Raw genomic sequence first — 19774 nt, forward strand, 5'->3', positions numbered from 1 at the left:
TTCATAGTTCGTCATTTTATTGCTGATTTTCATGCCAAATTTGTTACAGGTGTTATTTAATTTAGTTACAGAATCCTGGAGATTTGCACTAGATGTCTTTAGAATCTGTATACACCAAATAGCTAAGTTTGACATGTCCAATTCTAATATCAGGTTTAATGCCTTTTTTTTTTTCAAATTTCATGATTAAATTTAAGTCCCATATAAATTATACATGGAGAGTTTGATTACCAATTATTTTATTGAGTTTAAACCTGTACACTTCATCAGGAGAGTAAAAAAACAAAAAACAAAAAACGACTGACTGACATAAACAACAAGCAAATTAATGGAAACAATAACAGAATATTTGAAAAAAGACTAACAATGGCTAACAATAACTAAATATGACAAGAAGAGCATCCAAGATCTGCATGCATCAGGTTTTTGATGAAAGATGACCAAACATGATGTAGATCACAATGATGCAAATTATTTTAACATTTCCAATGACTCTCATTGCTTTGATGAATAATCAATATAGGCCATATTTGTATGCTTCTATAATACTTTTATCTCTGTTGTATGTGTTGCTAATTCTGATTTGTGTTGGTACTTTCTCTGATGTGTAGTTCTTCTGAGTGGCCCTTGTATGCCACAACAAATTCCACATGAAAAAGTCTGGTATACAAGCAATCTTGTATACTCCTGATATACAATCACTTTATTACACCTCCAAATCTTCCCCATTCGCTACTCAAAAAAAAAAAAAAAAGGTATCTATGCGGGACAAATGGGAGAGTCAGAAGTACACAAAGATATGGAGAAATACAGAAAACACAAATCAGGATTAGCAGTATATAAAGACACAAACCATCAAGTAATATTATGGTACCATACAAAGAGTCACTGGAAATGTTAAGAAAAACCCATATCAAACCAACAAGAAAACAATGTATGATCATCTTTCATCAAAAATCTGATCCATAAAGATCTTAAATGTTCTTCTCATGATGCAGTTAGCCATTGGAATATAACATGAATTGCAAGTGCTCACTATTGTTTATCGTTTTTTTCAAATATTCTGTGCTATTGTTTCTGTTAATTTGCTTGTTGTTAGACTTCATATTTTTTATTTCACTCTCCTCATGAAGTGCAATATAATGTATGCAAAACTAGTAGCAGTTTAAGCTCATTCAAATAAGTGATAATTAAGCTATCTCCATGTGAAATTTATACTGGACTGAAATATGTGGACAGACTTATGTGTTCGTCGTACATGTTTATTTTTCAATGGTATATATTATAACACAGAATAATAAGTAAATAATTATTTATTTTAACTTATTGCTGATATTTCGCTGGTGTTATAACCAGCATCTTCAGAGCACAAAAACTCAGTTTGTCGCAATATGCGAGACTATAACAACATTGTGTAATCAACAGACTAGTTAAACAAAATTGTAGCAGCAACACAAAGACTAGAGTCCTGATTTTGGCACCCTCTATCTAAAAAAAAAAAAAAATTGCAGCTATCATATAAGACTAGAGTCATAAACAGAAAAAAAAACGGTACTAGTTTTTTCTTAATATGACTGTCTTAAGAAATCTCATATTACTCATATATTAAATTCCTAGCCATTGTCAATTCATATAATGACAAGAGATAAACAAAATAGAACCACACTTAAAATGTAAGCATGTTTGACAACATATGCTATTAACTGTAGGAGGATAACTCCATGTATACAACTATCAGAATTCAAAGAATAAATAATTATTAATTCAAGGAAACACTGAAACGAGGAATGTTACATAGGATGACCCTCCCAAAATTGTGAAAGTTTAAGGACAGTCTTTCTTGTTGACGTTCAGTGTGTGGATATGGGCTTCACAAATTTTTGTGTATAATATTTCAAGTAAAAAGTTACTTCTGTGTAAGACTTTGGTTTTATTCCAGTGAATTTGATACTGTGGATAAGGGTGATAAGGCATGACTCACTAAACCAGATTTATCTGACTCATGAAATAGAATATAATCTGATGTTGTTCCATATGAATCTGGGCTGAATGACCAGTCTGCCCATAACAACAAAGGCTGCATAAGCATAACATTTTATAAACTCCAGAATGAGAGAGAGAGGAGGACATTCATCTTTCGAAGAGTCTGGGAAAGAATTTAATTTTTGAACTGGATGGAAAGATACAATTTGGCAAAAAGTCAAGTCTTTAGCAAATTTATTTATGGAACCTTTTGAACAACATATACACTGAATGTTTTTTCTCTTAAGCGCCATTAATTTGGTTCAGATATACTGATGATACTTTTGCTGTTTGGAACTGTTCTTTGTCAGAACTCCACAACTTCCTTGAGAAATTAATTCAGTAAACCCAAGTATTAAATTAAATTGTTGATATTAATTGTGTGTGTATCCCTGAAGTAACAGAAAACAATCGCCTCCCTTTCCTTGATGTTCTCATTCTACGGAAATTGAATGGAAGTTTACACCTCTCGGTATAAAGAAAAATAATGCATATTAGAAAATACATTAATACTACATCATATCATCACCCTTGTCAGAAATATGGTGTGATTAAAACTTTACCTCATGGTGCACATAAGCTTCCACTAATTCCTTTTAAATAAATAACTGTCCTTTATCAGAGCTACTTTCATCTCTAATGGATATTATTCCAGATTAATTAATAAAATATTAGAAATAATTATTGTCCTCACATAAATTCTCCTCTAGAAGGTCTAGAATTTCCAATTCATATGTAAAGGGAGCATTACAAGACTTTGCCAAATTCCAAATTGACCTATATATATCTTTCTCTCTCTCTGTCCAGTTTAAATTCTTTCTTTCCTAGACTCTCTGGAAGATAAATATCTCTCTTATCCTGGAGTTTATGAAGAACATCAAGAATATATTAAGCTTTGTAAGTCAGATAAGTCAAGTTTAGAAAGCCACACCTTATACACTAGGCATAAAATTAGTCTTATACAGAAATAACATTTAACTTGAAAGGCTATACAAAGAAAGTTGCAAAACCCATATTCACAGACTGAACCTCAACAAGAACAACTTTCACAATTTTGGAAAGTAATCCTAAGTAATAGTCCTAATTTCTGTGTTTCTTGAATTAATAATTATTCATTCTTTGAATTCCAATAGTTGTAGATGGAGCTCTCCTCCTGCAATTAATGACATATATTGTCACATGTGCATGCTTACATTTTAAGTGTTGTTCTATTTTATCTCATCACCTATATGCATTGACAATGGCTAGAAAAGGAAACCCAAAAATTCTGCAAGCAATAATTATTTTTTCCTTATGTGTCATTTCATTGTTAATTTTTATTATTATGTTGTCTGCTTATATCTCTATTTAGTTCAAATGTTCATATTTGTGATGGAGAATTACAGTACCAATTGGTGCGATGTCTATATTGTATCCTAACTATTGACTTTATTGGTATATGATATGTCAATGAGATTCTCATTTTACAATGAACTGCATTAAATGACACTAAAACATGAAGACATGAAGTGATTCACCAGTAAACTTTTAAAAATGAAAACATTCTTTGAAAATACAATTAACAAATATCAGTGAAAAATTCCAGAGTTTTGTTTTTTCAGAGACAATATTACTTGTTAAATTTATTTCTTCTTAAATTTCTTACATATTAAGTGTTAGAGCATGGGCTAAACACAACGTTCTCAAACTTACCTGCATGTTTGAAGGGTCTGGATGTACCCAAGATGGAGCACAGCTTAAAACAATTTCACCCTCAGAATCCATTTTGAGATCCCACCACATAAAAATGGCTTGACATTGTCCACTGTTTTGTGCAACCACCTGTGTGACATTCACTTCTTCCATTTCCAGGGGTTCATTACCAGTAAAGTCAAAACTATAAGATAAAGAACCCAATTTGAAATTCTGATATTTCTGGGAAAAGATGTTATTTCAAAAAATATTTTTAGATGTTTTATGAAAAATCTTTAAAAATAAGATTTAATTATTCGCTAAAAATATTGATTTTATCAAAATCATAATTACAGATCAAATCATACACACACAGCAATTTGCATCACTGCAAATATATATTTAAAAAAAAAAGTATACAAAAAGCAGTGGAAAATGTTTCAAGTTCCTGAAACCATATTTTCTTAGTGATTACAAGCGGCTATAATCAAAGCTGTTGCTGTCACTACCTAGCAGTGAGACCACTGCCTCACTTATTGGAGGCCTGAAGTGGCTTGAAAAAGTTCCAGGTTTGGTTTCTAAAGCAGGGTTTCTGGACTATGTAATATAATATACTAGAAATATAAAAAATATATAAAATGATTTTAAAAAAAAATAGAAAAAAAATCCTTAGCTCATCCACAACATTAAATGTACTATAGGTTAAATAACCTTTGGTGGGTGAGAGCAACAAACTATTTGTCTTCATGGCAATAACACCAGACAAATAATTAATGATATTGTTAGCATCCAGGAATGTGTTAGCAGAGCTAATCTCAGGTGGTATGGTCACTTAAACAGAATGGGAGAGGAAAGATTATTATACAGTAATACAGAAAGATTGATACAGTAAAAAGTGCCTTAGAAGATAGAAATATAAGATCTGACAGTGTTGGAGTCTTGACAGGTAACCGATTGATTTGGAGGAAAATTGTAGATAGGAAGTTAGTAATGATGTAAATTTTTCATGTAGTACTGTCATATCCTGTATACCCCTTAAGGGTACATGTCAGGAATTTGATGATGATGAAATAATAGATGCTACAAACTGGCAACGATGATGTTGTAGCAATAGTTACTTAATAGGATAGCTAAAAAAAAGTAGGTCTGGTAACTCAGGTGAGCACATTCTGAAAGCTGAGAAGGTGTAATAACCTGTGACTAAATGAAAAGCTCTGTCTTAATCAATAGATAAAATTATGGTTTATGTATAAATAAAATTCATCATCAAATTCCTGCCATGTACCCTCAAGGGGTGTACAAGATATGATAGTACTACATGAAAAATTACATCATTACTAACTTCCTATCTGCAATTTTCCTCCAAATCAGTCTATTACTTGTCAAGACTCCAACATTATCAGATCTTATATTTCAATCGTCTAAGGCACTTTGAACCATATCAATCCACCTATATCTTGGTCTTCCTCTGGGTCGTTTTCCTACCAACCAGGCAGAGAACTTTGTTTTGCTAATTTTTCCTCACCCATTCTGTTTAAGTGACCATGCCACCTGAGATTAGTTCTGCTAACACATTCCTGGATGTTGACAATGTCAAGTTCTTTCCTAATATCCATCATCATCAAATTCCTGCTATGTACCCTCAAAGGGTGTACTGTTGTGTCGACTTTCTACTCATATAACTATCCTTAAGTCTTTGGGTCAGATCCCCATTAAACTCTCATACGGGTATCACGTGGTACCTCCAGGGGACAATGGGATCACAACACCAGAGTATCAGAGTGTCTGAGATCTACCTCTCGTGAAACGCCAAGAAAATTTATATTTCGCTGCGCCACTTAGCGGGTGATCTCAAGAGAGTACTTAAGTGATACCTTGCAACTTTGCAGATGTGGCCAGATTCTACTTTTCTCTGGTCTCCCACATAGGTTTGTATTACTTTTATAAGAGGTGCATCGGATTCCAAAATTCACAGATAGTCTTAGTTAGATACAAAAGCAAGGTTTATTAGATATCATAAATATGTACAAACAATACAATAAGCTTAATTCCCATCTTAAGGGAGTTCCTGACAGTCAGGATAGAGTTAAAATAATACAATAATATAAGTATACTTAAAACTGATTATGCAGTTCTCTAAGATTCTTATTTATACTCTTAAATATCTTAATCATGCATGATTATCACAATAACTCTCTATTACTGAGTAGTTCAATCAAACCACACAAGATAGCATTTATATCTTTTACAATCCCTTCATTAAATAGCAATTCTTTACTCTAACCATATTCATAACCTCCTTTAACATATTATGTAACTCTATCATACTAAGAGACAATGAGATTTAAGGTAACCTTCTCTAAATCATAGTAGCACAGTCCTAATTAATATCAGTAATGTTCTTTCTTCTGTTTCACAACGTGGCACAAATCTTTCATTCACAATCTGGTAAAATACAAATAAAGTCTACTTATCTGCCCACGTTTGTTCTGTATCACGCCAATGGCATACCGGAATCTGCCTTTCCATAAACGAAATGTCCACGTGCTCCAATCTGGCTTTCTATGGACTGCCGAGCTTATTCCTTCCGCGGAGATACGACCGCCGAGTTCCGCTGCTGCCTTTATCGAAACCCTCCGAAATGGAAGCACTGCCACCCTTCACCTGCTCACGGCACCGCAAGACGAACACACAGGAGATCCAGGAACAAAAAGCCTCTTGTGAGGGGTGCATGACCCTTTTATTTCCACTTTTCTTTCTCGGCATTTCTCGCATTCCACGATGTCCAGCCAACATACTCATGTGGTCTTACGTCACAGCCTTCTCCGTTATATCGCACATGCGCTGACGTCACATTATTGCTTGGGGCGAGCCGCTCCCTCGTGTTACTGCTCCGTGACCTTTGGACTTCACTTCCCCCCCATCTTGAATTTGTGCTAACATTCTATATCTTTTAATACATATTACTTTATAAAACTCTGCTAAAGGTTTACACTTCCATTATTGATTTTAACTCATTTGTGAGTGGTACTAAATGCACATTTATTTGTTTTCTCATAGTAAAAAATATTGCTTGATATATTTATATAGCATTAATTTAATACTCAGAGGCAATCACATGTATTTATATTCCTTTTTTGTTTGGAAACGCATATTAGATTGTGATAAGATAGGAGTTACAAAAATCCCAATGTATCACAATACAACAGTACAGGATATGATAGTACTACATGAAAAAAATTACATCATTACTAACTTCCTATCTACAATTTTCCTCCAAATCAGTCTGTTACTTGTCAAGACTCCAACATTATCAGATCTTATATTTCTATCGTCTAAGGCACTTTGTACCGCATCAATCCACCTATATCTTGGTCTTCCTCTGGGTCGTTTTGCTGCCAACCTGGCAGAAAACACTTGTTTTGCTAATCTTTCTTCGCCCATTCTGTTTAAGTGACCATACCACCTGAGATTAGCTCTGCTAACGCATTCCTGGATGCTGACAATCTCAAGTTCTTTCCTAATATCCTCGTTTTTAATATGATATTGCCATTGATGCCATCTGTTCATGCCTATAATCTTTATCAGGCCTCTCATATCTGCAATTTCTAGTGTTTGGTCAAGTGTTTTACTTCTGACCCAGCTCTCAGATCCATAAGTTAAAACTGGTTTGAACACGGTCTTGTATACAGCTAATTTAGTGTTCCAACTAATTTCTCTCTTATTCCATATGAATTGATTCAATTCACTTCCCACCATACCAGCTTTGCTGATTCAGTTGTCTATTTCTATATTTAATTTACCATCTTCAGTAAAAATCATGCCTAAGTAGCTGAAATGTTTTACTTGTTCCACAACATAGTTGACATTTTCAATGATTCTGCCTATTTTCATTGTCTTTGCTTTTTATTGCTGACCTTTATACCATATCTATTACAACAGTTATTCAATTTAGTCAGAGAATCTTGCAGACGTAGCGGATTTATTTAGAAGTATAACATCATCCGCATAAAGCAAAGAGCTGACATTAACATCTCCAATTTTGATATCATGTTTAATACCACTTTCCTTCATAATGTGATCCATATAGATAATGAATAACAGAGGGAATAATTTACATCCTTGTCTCACACCAGATTTAACATTAAACCATCTTCCTGTACTTCCTTCAATTCTAAATGCTGACTTACAACTCAAATAAAGACTAAGTAAATTTATTCAGGTCATCGTCTGACGTACACACACACACACACACACACACACACACAGGCTACATTACATTTCAAACAGTATGCCAAAGTGACAATGATTTAATTAACCGTTATTCTACTTGCCTGACCTCTAGCGAAAAAAACTTACACCAAAGCTATATTGTATTTATAATATGGTCAGAGAACAAATTCATATAATACTTTAAATAGCATAATAAGGTTAAAGTACAATCGTAATTATAATTTATAATGGACTCTTAGAACAAAAGGTTACGTAGGCAGAATATGTGCTATCCATATTCTTAGACCATCACTGTTAACATTAGGTTAGTTCATTAGAATTTCACAGGGGCTTCTTTAAATTTGCAGTCGTAGCACGTTCTGGTATGATATAATGAACAGGCACCTATCCAATTAGTTCATCATCAATTTCTTGATATATACAGTTGAGCGTGGCAAGCGCAAGAAGAACGATTGTTATGGGAGATTTTAACTACAACAGTATAGATTGGGGAAAGGAAAATGCATGTAGCAATAAGGGAATGGAATTTCTAGAATTCTTGAGGGACAAATGTCTTAGGCAACATGTAACAGAGAGAACAAGAGGTTCAAGAGTTTTGGATTTGGTTATAACATCAGAAGAGTTGATAATAACTGAGATGACATCTCTCCACCAGTTGGAGAGAGTGACCATATGGTTTTGACTTGGAAAATGAATAGACATGCAGGAGTATCAAAGCAGGTGATTATAATAGTCTTAGATGTCAACTTGGGGGAGTTTCGTGGAGGGAGGAATTGGAAGGCCGGGATATCATTAGTGCTTGGGAAATTGTGAAGGAATATTTGTTAGCAGTAATGGTAAGCTGTATTCCACGAGTGAAGAAGAGGACATAATTTGGAGTCAAGTGGATGACAAACAATATTAAACAGGAGCTACATGCGAAAAAGAAGCTATGGAAGAGATATAAGGAGACAGGTAAATAGAAGACACATGAAGAATATAAGACAGAGGCCAGAAGAGTGACTAATATGGTAAGGAAGGCGAAACTGGAATATGAAAAAGATTGGCCTGTAGATCCAAGGAAAATGCTAGGGAATTTTTTTAGCCACATAGCTAAATGACTGTGGAAGAATGACATTGTGGGATAAAAATGGAAATAAAGTGACTGATGCAGAGGACATAGTGGAATTGTTCAATGAACACTTTATTGGAGAATTTCATCCTGGAGGAGTCAATTTGAATACTAGAGGGATAGAGCAGGTTCGAGGTTTAGAGGTGCAGGAGGAGTGTGTTCCACATAGTGAGTACTCTGGATGTTAGCAAAGCTGTGGAACTGGATGGTATTTCACCACGAGTTTTGAGAGAATGTGCTAAGGAACTGACAGTGTCCTTGATCTGGCTTTTCAATGAAAGTCTGGCTATGGGAAAGGTGCCCAGGGAATGGAAGGAAGGTAAGATAGTGCCATTGCATAAGGGCGGTATGCAATGGAAGTGTCTAATTATAGGCCAGTTTGTGTGTCATCAATAATTGTTCAGATCTTAGAGAAATTAGTTATGGACCGTATACAACATTGGGCAGATGAGGTTAATGTTATCAGTGAGAGTCAACATGGATTTGTGAAGGGGTGCTCTTGTTTTAGCATATGCTAGCCTTTTATGATAAAGTTACAAGAGCATTAGATGAGGGAAAGGCATATACTGCCATTTTCCTAGACTTAACAAAGGCATTTGACAGGGTGCCACATGATAAGCTGATATTCAAGTTGCATCACATGGGTCTGGATGTCAGATTGGTCAACTGGATTCAGGATTGGCTGTCTGATAGGTATCAGCGAGTTGTGTATGATGGAGCAATATCAAAGAGGGAGAAGGTTACAAGTGGGGTTCCACAGGGCTCAGTACTGGGACCTATATTGTTTAACCTTTATATCGATGACATTGTCCGTGGATTGCAAGGGGATATTCGGTTGTTTGTGGATGATGCGAAGCTGGGAAGGGTTATTAGTAATAGTGCAGATGTGGTAGCCCTGCAAGAGGATTTGAATAAGTTAGATAGATGGGCAAATGAATGGGGGTTTCAGTTTAATGCAACAAAATGTAAGGTCTTGAGGTTTAGGACACATCGATGGGATGCTGCCTACTCTATGGGAGGAGTTAAACTGGAGGAAGTAGGAGAGACAAAAGATCTGGGTTTGATGATTGATAGAAACTTGAAATTTAGGGGACATATTGCAAAGGTAGTGAAGGTAACACAGAGGATTGCTGCAATAATGAGGACACTGACCTGCAGAGATAAAATGGTTATCATTCCATTGTATAAGACTCTGATCAGACCACACTTAGACTACTGTTCTCAGATCTGGTCCCTAGGATTTGAAGGGGATAAATTAACTGTGGAAAGGGTACAAAGGCAGATAACAAAGATGGTGTCAGGACTGTACAATGTTAGTTATGAGGATTGGCTGAGGGAGTGTGGACTGCAAAGCTTGGAGGATAGAAGAAGGAGGGGTAATATAATCGAGACTTTTAAACTGTTGAGAGGTGGTTACAGGGTCGACACTGGGGAGTTCTTTCGCTTGGTTGAACAGCGAGAAGGAGTCATGACAAGGGGCCATCCCTGGAAGTTATGAAAGGAAACTGTGAGAAAGAGGGTGAGGAGTGGTTTCTTTGCATGGAGGGTGGTTGAATCATGGAATGCATTGCCTGATGGAGTGGTGAGAGTGAGAACGGCGAATGCATTTAAAGAGTGGTATGATAGGCTTTGTGTGTTTTAGAAAGGATCTCCCACGATGAGTCTTTTGACTCCATGGAGGCCTGAATAATAATACTCCAAAGGGTTGTTTGACAGCACTACATGAATAAGTTTACAATCTTATTAATTTCCTATCTACAATTTTCCTCAAAATTAATCTATTACTTGTGATCACTCCAATATTGTCATATCTAACATTTGGTTCTTCTAAGGCAGTTCTGACTGAATCAATCCACCTAGACCTTGGTCTTTCCTGCCATCTTGACATCAAAGCTAACTTTTCCTCACCCAAACTATTTAACTGGCCATATCACCTTAGATTAGGTGATATGGCCAGTTAAATGTGAACTGGCCATTTGAACAGTGTCAAGTTCCTTTCTAATATTTTTATTTTTAATATAATTCTGCCATTGATGCCATCAGTTCACTCCTCTAATTTTTCATAAATTAAAGATACCAAGAAATTATATACTTGGTTTAATCCTTTATCCAAGTGTAAGCAAACAAAGTTTTTGCCTGAAGTATTTTTAGGATTGGTACAACTCATATATAATAGAAGCTAATGACTTCACATCACTTGCCTTAGTATCCCATAATGCGAAACACGTATCCTTGCAGACAGGTGTAATGCTATGAATAATGAGAAGGATCACTACCCAGACTGGTTTTGACCTTTATTGAGGTCTCATCAGTGGGAGCCAGACCCAGAGGTGATTCTAAGGTTTAAGTAATGCAGAAGTCATATTTTCATATATGAGTAGCCAAAGGTGTCACACCTTATTATTAAAATACTCTGGATTCAAGATAGTTTTTGGAAGTTTTTCAACTTAATTCTACTATAAAGATACCAAGAAATTATATTTCTTCTGCATTACTTCAACCTTATTATCATCTCTGGGTGGCTCTCCCACTGATGAGACCTCAATAAAGATCAAAACCGGTCTGGGTAGTGATCCTTCTCATTATTCATAGCATTACACCTGTCTGCAAGGATACGTGTTTTGCATTATGGGATACTAAGGCAAGTGATGTGAAGTCATTAGCTTCTATATTACGAGTTGACCCAGTCCTGAAAATACTTCAGGTGCAAACTTTGTTTGCTTATACTTGGATAAAGGATTAAACCAAGTATATAATTTCTTGATATCTTTCATTTATAGTTACAGCTATTTTGCCTGCTTCTGTTTAGCAGCTGTTTTGCAACTGGTTTGAACACTGTCTTATATCTTATATACTGGTAGTTTGATGTTTTGGCTAATTTCTCTCTTAGTCCATATAAGCTTATTCAGCTGGCTATCCACCATACCAGCTTTGCTTATTCTGTTGTTTATTTCCAGATTAACCTGCCATCTTCACTAAAAACAGAAATATTTTACTTGTTCTATAGGATCTCCATTCAGAATCTAGCTGAAGTTTTCTATGTTCCTGCCTATTTTTATAGTTTTGGTCTTTTTATTGCCGAGTTTCATGCTAAATTCGTTACATATGTTATTCAATTTAGTTAGAGAATCCTGGAGACTTGCACTTGATGTGTTTGGTTTATGCAGATGATGTACTTCTAAAGAGATAAATGTGACATGTCCAATTCTAATATCACGCTTAATGCTATTTTTCTTCATAATATGATCCATATAGATGATGAATAAGAGTGGAGATAATGTGCATCCTTGTCTTACCCCTGATTTTACATCAAATTATCTTCCTGTATTGCTCTGTATATAACTGAAGTATTTTAAACAGCTTTTTTCTCTGGGCACCTTGTCATATGCCTTTTTCAGATCTACAAAACTTAAGTACTCCTCTTTGCATTCCTGTTGAAAATTTTCTACTATGGTTCTGTCACTGCTTGGTTTGTTTAACAGTCTTTCAAATAATTACATCAGATATCTAGGATATCCTTATCTTCAGTTTTTATGTTACCATTATCATCTTTGATTCCTTTGATATTACTCTTTCCTCCATTTTTAAGCTTCTTCAATAGTCTCCAGAACATTTTGCTACCTTCCTGATATTTATTTTCCATAGTCTCACCAAACTCTTCCCATGACTTTTTTTTAGCTACTTTTAAAACATAGCTTAGCTCGCTTACATTTTTCTCTGTATTCTTTTAGGCAATCTGCCACCTTATTTGCTAGGAACTTTTGATATGTTTCCTTCTTTTCCAGGACTGTTTCTTTAACTTCTTGTGAGCACCACGGTGTTCTTATTTTTCTACCCTTGCAGATACCTTCACTACATACTTCCCTAGCTGAATTAATCAGTGTCTTCTTCAGAGTTTGCCTACAAGACTCCAAGGTTTGGTTGTTGTTTTCAAACTGCTTCTACAAATTTTCTTCAACAATAGTGAGTCTACAGTTTACCTGTAAAAGCTGCTCAACTTCAATTCTTTTTAAAACTTTCTTACATACTGTTCTTGTCAATGTGATATCATTTTTACTCTGATTAGTATTAAGTAATGGTCACTTCCAATATCGAATCACCTGTACAGTCTTGAATCCTGAACCAGTGTTATATCAGTATCAACAATGATGTAGTCAATGAGGATTTCTTATTTCTTGTGTCTTCTCTCTCTGTGAACTTGTGCCCATCTTTATATTGAAACATGGTGTTAGTAATGACTAGTCCATGTCATGAGTAGAAGTCCAGTAAATACTTACCATTGTTATTAGCTTTGCCCTTTTCTCCAAATTTTCCCAAAATGTTCTTATATGCTGGTGGGATTTGGTTCCTATTCTGCTGTTCAGATTTACAACAAGGAACCACTTTTTCCATTTTCTTTATGTCAACTGTTTATTCTAATGACAAAAATATTCCTTCACTTCTTCCTTAGAAAAACTTTCTGTGGAACCATAGGCACAAATAAGTTTTGTTGTCCTTATTTCTCCATTTTGAAGTTTGTCCACTATTTGAAAAACTGCATTCCAATCAAGAGGTTTATCTTCATGTTTGGTGTTGAATGCTATCACTACCTTTCATTGATCACTATTGCCTGAAAATAGCATCCTGTAATTATTAGTTAGTAATATCTCACCTGTTTTTGCTTCTTTGTCTCAGTGATGCTAATTATGTCCACATGGTACTTTTCCAATTTGTCTGCAAGTTCAATTTTCTTTCCATTAATGCTTCTTATATTGATGATTCCTATCTTCAGTTCTTCTGATATTGGGTTTCTTCTTCTAGATGTTGAGTTGGAGCTTGTTCCAGTAACTGCCTTCTGACTGTTTACAATGGTTCACTGATGAAAACAGCGGGGAGCATGTTTAATCGGGTGATGCCCATCTGGCATGAAATCTCATTGTGTTGTACCATCGTATGCATTTGTGGTTTAAGTCAATAAAAAGTACTATTTGGTTGGCTAAGTTCCAAATTGCCTGCCCATTCTTTTCATTCAGTAACCAGTTGAAACCTACTAACAGAGTGCACAATGTAAAGGTGAGGATGATTGGACATCAGGTCAGAAGCTCCAGTCAGTTCTCCTCATTCTTGAAAGGTTTTTATATAGCGTATTCAGGGCATAGTCATTACCATAGTTATATGGTAATAACTATTACCATATTTATTAAAGGAATGTGTCATTTATGTCCCTTTTTTCTGATAGGAATGGTGCATCCAGTTTCACCTATATAAGGCAAGTTACAGATGCACTGAATATGGTATACATGTTAACATACCTAAGAAAGACTTTAGGTTTTAAAGTAAAAGAATCTAGAGCACATTGCTCAAAAAACTTCCATATAAAAATTAGCAATTCGGAGGGGGAGGGGGATAATGGTGACCCCATGACTGTGCCTTCTTTTTTCAGGTAAAAAGTATTTCTCTATACAAAATAGCCAGAACACGGTACATTGGAAAAGTGCACTGTGATATTAGGTGGGAATTTGTCCTGAGAAAGAAAAATTGTGTCATTGACTGGGACATTTGTGAAAAGGGCAGATATGTCAAAAGTGACTAATAAATCACTTATCAAATGTGATGTCCTTAATTTTGTTTACAAAGTGTTGTGTGTGTTTTTTATATAGGAGGGAGAATGACCTACCAACTCCTTAAGTGTTGACGCTGGTCTGAGGGTCGAACTCTAGATGACTGGAGCGCAGCTCTCATAGTATCCACCTATAAAAAAGGAAATAAAACAATGAGAGAATTACCTTACCGAGGATCTCCCTACTAGTTCCAGGTGTAAGATTTATGCAAGCATACATGAGAAAAGCTAAGAAGAAGAAACTGAGTTCAGGCCAAATGGAGGTTGTCAGAATCAGATTCTAAGACAGAGCTGAAAATCATAGGAATATATATAAGATCTGTAATTAAGTTTTGTAGATTTGGAAAAGTTACACGACAAAGTGTCAAGAGAAAAACTGATCTGAATTCAACTGCATTGTGAAAGGAATACCTACAACATTTACCTATTTAAGCACCATTTCGAGTGAAAATGGCAAATTATGGAATAGAGAACAGAATTAGCAAAGCTAGTATTGTTGGAGGTCAATTGAATAAATTTATATGGAATATCTCTTGTACTGCTTGAGGATGCATGTTAAGGTGATGGTAAGTTTTGTAGTGAATGCTATAATAGCATTGGCTATAGTGAAAATTCACTTTAATGGTATTTGCTATGTGAGCTGAATTGTATACAGTATTTACTTGAATATAACTCACCCTCATATATATTTTGCACCCCTGATTCTACTTTATGATACAAGAAATTAAAAAGTTTCGCATATATTTCGTGCATGAAAAAAGTTTAAAACTTTAAGAAATAGATAGTGAATGTTGTTATGGCAGTTTCAGATATTTTGGAATCTGGTTGAAGAGAATCAGCATTTCAACTTGACAATCATCGGCTTGCCTTTGTCATTGAGTCGCACGATCTTCTGTTAATACCACACCAATCATATGCATGTCTTCTTAGCTACAATCTACTGGCCTACCTTTGCTGTCCGTTTTCACTTCTCTTTAATAAATAATGAAGGATTGTTCATAACGTATCTCAAGTTTTGTAAATTACTGGTAATTTTTGTCTGAAATATGGAGAAACATTCAAACTGGTTTTAAACTCAAAGTTATGATAAACCCAAAGATCATATGATTCCAAAATGATAAAAGGACAAGCAATAATGAAACTGTTTGTTTTAACTTAATTACAGAAGCACTGTCACTTAAGATTAAAATATATCGCGTAATGAAGATGAGGGGCCGATTGCATAAATAATGTGAGCAATTATAAATTATAATGAATACTGAGGAGAGGATTTAATTATAAACATCAAGTTATTTAAATTAAGGGGATATTAAATCTCACATTGTTTTAAAACCGAATAAGACACTCAAAGATTGGAATCAGAGAGTTTCTTGCCGAATATAGTAAACTATAAAGTATCGGCGACCACTAGCGTGAGCTAATGCAAGTGACCCTAGTACAATACTGGACAACTCGTAGCAAAGGTGGTGAAGTTTTGATCGCTATTCTTAGGTATTTCCCATAATGTAAAAACACATTTCCTAGGAAATGTATGCTGTTATTACATTATGGTGGAAGGTCACTACCCAGACCGGTTTCTACCTTTTTTGAGGCTTCATCAGTGAGTAGCTAGACCAATTAATACCAAAGTGTATAGCAAAAAGAACTTATATTTGGTATTAATTGGTCTAGCTACTCACTGATGAAGCCTCAAAAAAGGCTGAAACTGGTCTGGGTAGTGACCTTCCACCATAATGTAATAACAGCATACATTTCCTAGGAAATGTGTTTTTACATTATGGGAAATACCTAAGAATAGCGATCAGAACTTCACCACCTTTGTTACGAGTTGTCCGGTATTGTACTACGTACTAGGGTCACTCTAGTGGCCCTAGTGTGAGCATTAGCTCACACTAGTGGTCGCCGATACTTTATAGTTTACTATATTCGTCAAGAAACTCTCTGATTCCAATCTTTGAGTTTCTTATTCGGTTTTAAAACAATGTAGGATTTAATATCCCCTTAATTTAAATAATGTTTATATAGCCAAAATGAAGCTTATTAGCTCTTTATATTTAAGTAACATCAAGTTAGTTTTTTCCCGAAAAACTTTAATTTCTGAAAATTCCCACATATCTTACATCATGATTTTTTAATTTTAATTTCGGGGAAAAAAATGCGAGTTATATTCGAGTAAATACAGTATATCATTTTATGTGATATTTTCTGCATTTAATTTTTACCTTTTTTTTTTTCTTCCCTCCAAGTCAAGCATGCCAATAACCTATTCAAAATAGCAAATAAATAAAATACAATAAATCCCTGATTTACATGGATTCATAGATATAGGATTGAAGTACTTAGGCTAGCAATGTAATCTATCAAATGCCACTCTGAGTATAATAGATGGCTTTCCTAGCAAGATGATGTATATCACCTCCATTTTGTTTGTTTGTATCTTGAAAACAAGTTGTGTCTTGTTAGTAAGCTTACATAGTATGCACTGAATACAAAATATAAACCTTAAATATGTCTGAGAAATGTAAAAGTGATGAGATTAAATACATTCATTAACAGTTGTAAGAAGAGATGAATTATAACTATGGAGAAGACTAAAGTAGATATTAAATACATGAAAAAGGAAATAAGTTTGTAGACATTGCACATGCTTACAAAATGAATGAATTGTTAGAACTATTACAAAATATAGTCTGAATGATGCAGCACATGAAAAGTTCAGCCAATGCAATCCATGATCGCTTCTAAGAAAAGAGGTATATTAAAAGAATAATCTGAAAAATGATTGGTAATTTGGATTGAAGACAAGCAACAATGAATGTCAATAAGTCTTATGTTCATACAAGAGAAAGCCCAAGATGCTACTGCATGGCATAAACAGATTTATTATTACTATTCAGGACCTCCATGAAGTCACAAGACTCATCATGAGAGGCCCATTCCAGGCAGCACAAAGTCTACCATACCATTCCTTAGACTCCTTTGCTGTTTGTGCTCTCTCACTATCCTATTAAGCAATGCATTCCATCCTCCATACAAAAAAAGCCACTCCTCACATTTATGAGGAAAAAAGAGCTAAGGTGGTCTTAGTACTGATTGTACATATATTCATATATGTAATATGAATATTACTTATTCATAATGAATATGTAATACTGTTTGTATTAGTTTCCTTGTAATTACATGTATTTTTTTTTAATATATTTATATATTCAATAGGATACTGAGTAAACTTTCATTTTCTCAAAGTTTTCTTTCATAAGCAAAATCTATTAAGTTTTCATTACTGTTTGAAATGAACATATTGTCAAAAATGTATCATATTTAATTATCATTCAACTTGAGGATTTTCAGCTTGCACAAAAACCTCTGGAATGAATTAAATGCATAAGTCAAGGACTTACTGTACATGCTTAGCACTGAGATTATTTTACCAGTTTGCAATGATGCACGTTAAGAATTTAAAAAAGAAAAAAAAATTAGTTTAATGGATTTCATGCATTTTTAAATATCATCAGTTCTGTCAAGTTAAATATAACTTTTTTCAGGATATGAATAATAGGAATTCCCAGACAAGTGAACATTTCATAGCTCTTGAAAAAAAAGAACCACCTAAAAATTTTACAGTATGGAATCTGAATGGAATGCATGCAATCAACTGATGCAGTATTTTCTCATCTTCATGCACCCATTACAAAAAAGGTTTTGTTTTCTAATGAAATTAATATATATATATATATATATATGTGTGTGTGTGTTTTTTTTTTTACCTAAAAACTGCAACTGGCTTGGTGATTGGAATAAAATCTTTTGTCGACAATTGAGTCATCTGAATATCATGCACTGCTGCTGCACCAGGACATTGGTAAACATCAGTAGATGGCTCTATTGTGATTCCTTTGTCTACATCTAATGACTGCAATTTGTTCCACTGTAATACTAGTTCTGACTGCACAACTTGAGCATACATTGTAGCTGATGATGGTATAACAGTACTACCTGGCTTTATTAAGCAGATGAAGAGAACAAATACCATTATTAGAAAATATTTTCACAGAAAAACATAATCAACTTCCTACTCCACTTCTTCCATAACACTATTAGAAATACTTTTATTTTAAATTTAAAAAAAAAATTGTAGACTAGTAATATAGATTACTTCTGAGGATACACTATTAATGTATCCTTCTGGAAGTAAGGATACATTAATAATTATATTGTATAAATTTTTAGGAGACTCATAAATTTTACATTAAATATAAGTAAATTATAAAAGTGACTACATTATGAATATACACAATCTTCTCAACATAAAAAAATAAAGTAAATGGAAACTAGATATGCACATAAAATTCAGATAATATAGCCTTCAGAACAAAGAAATAATGCATGCACAATTCCTAAAGGAACATATTTATTAATACTGTAAATCAATAAAACTATTAATGCTAACGAAATTTACTACCTCAAACTTTCCACTGATGAGTTGCTATAGGTGAGAGTTGACTTTTCTTTGGAGTGATAACTGTGTATTATCCATTACAATAAAAAGTCATAGTAAAGGTAAAAATTAGATACAAATATGAGGGTGGTCTGAAACGTTCTCGGCCTCGACCATAGATGGCAACACTATCGGCAAGATTTTTTTCTAAGTTGGTACATCTGTCATAAGCATCCATGTGAAATTGCAAGTCATTCTATCATGTAGTTTGTTTTATACAGCTGTCTGAAGCAAAAGTGCTATCTGTATCCCTTGAAATGGATAAAATTGAGTATCATGCAGTTATAAACTTCTTTGTAAAAGACGGTTTAATGCCAAAAGAAATTCATTCAAACTTCATAAAAGTTTATGGACACTCTTGTCCTTCACTTTCAACAATTAAGAAATGGGCTTCCGAGTTTAAATGTGGCCGTGCCAGCCTCGAAGATGATCCACATGAAGAAAGTTCAAAAAGTGTAATAACACCAGATATCATTAATGAAGTGCACGATATGATATTGGATGACCGGCAGGTCAAAGGGCATGAAATTGCTGAGACTATAGGCATTTCAAAAGAACGTGTAGGATATATTTTGCATGAAGAATTGCAAATGAAAAAGCTTTGCACAAGATGGGTGCCACGCTTGCTCAAAGCAGATCA

The 19774-nt window shown here is 34.4% G+C and overlaps 1 protein-coding gene across 1 annotated transcript in view; it reads right to left on the reverse strand.

Annotated features, from left to right (window-relative positions):
• The window catches only part of LOC150097077 (protein arginine N-methyltransferase 7-like), a 136713-nt gene that overhangs the window by 63902 nt on the left and 53037 nt on the right, over positions 1 to 19774 (reverse strand). Inside the window, exons 6-7 of the mRNA XM_090408719.1 lie at positions 18404 to 18636; positions 3715 to 3898 (exon numbers count right to left, since the gene is read on the reverse strand). Of these exons, the coding sequence (XP_090264845.1) occupies positions 3715 to 3898; positions 18404 to 18636 (417 nt within the window). The remainder of the gene's footprint in view (positions 1 to 3714; positions 3899 to 18403; positions 18637 to 19774) is intronic.

Source organism: Typopeltis vanoorti, chromosome 18 (genome assembly GCF_054136105.1).
Source record: "Typopeltis vanoorti isolate ZY-2024b chromosome 18, IOZ_Tvanoo_1.0, whole genome shotgun sequence".
Taxonomy (NCBI): domain Eukaryota; kingdom Metazoa; phylum Arthropoda; class Arachnida; order Uropygi; family Thelyphonidae; genus Typopeltis; species Typopeltis vanoorti.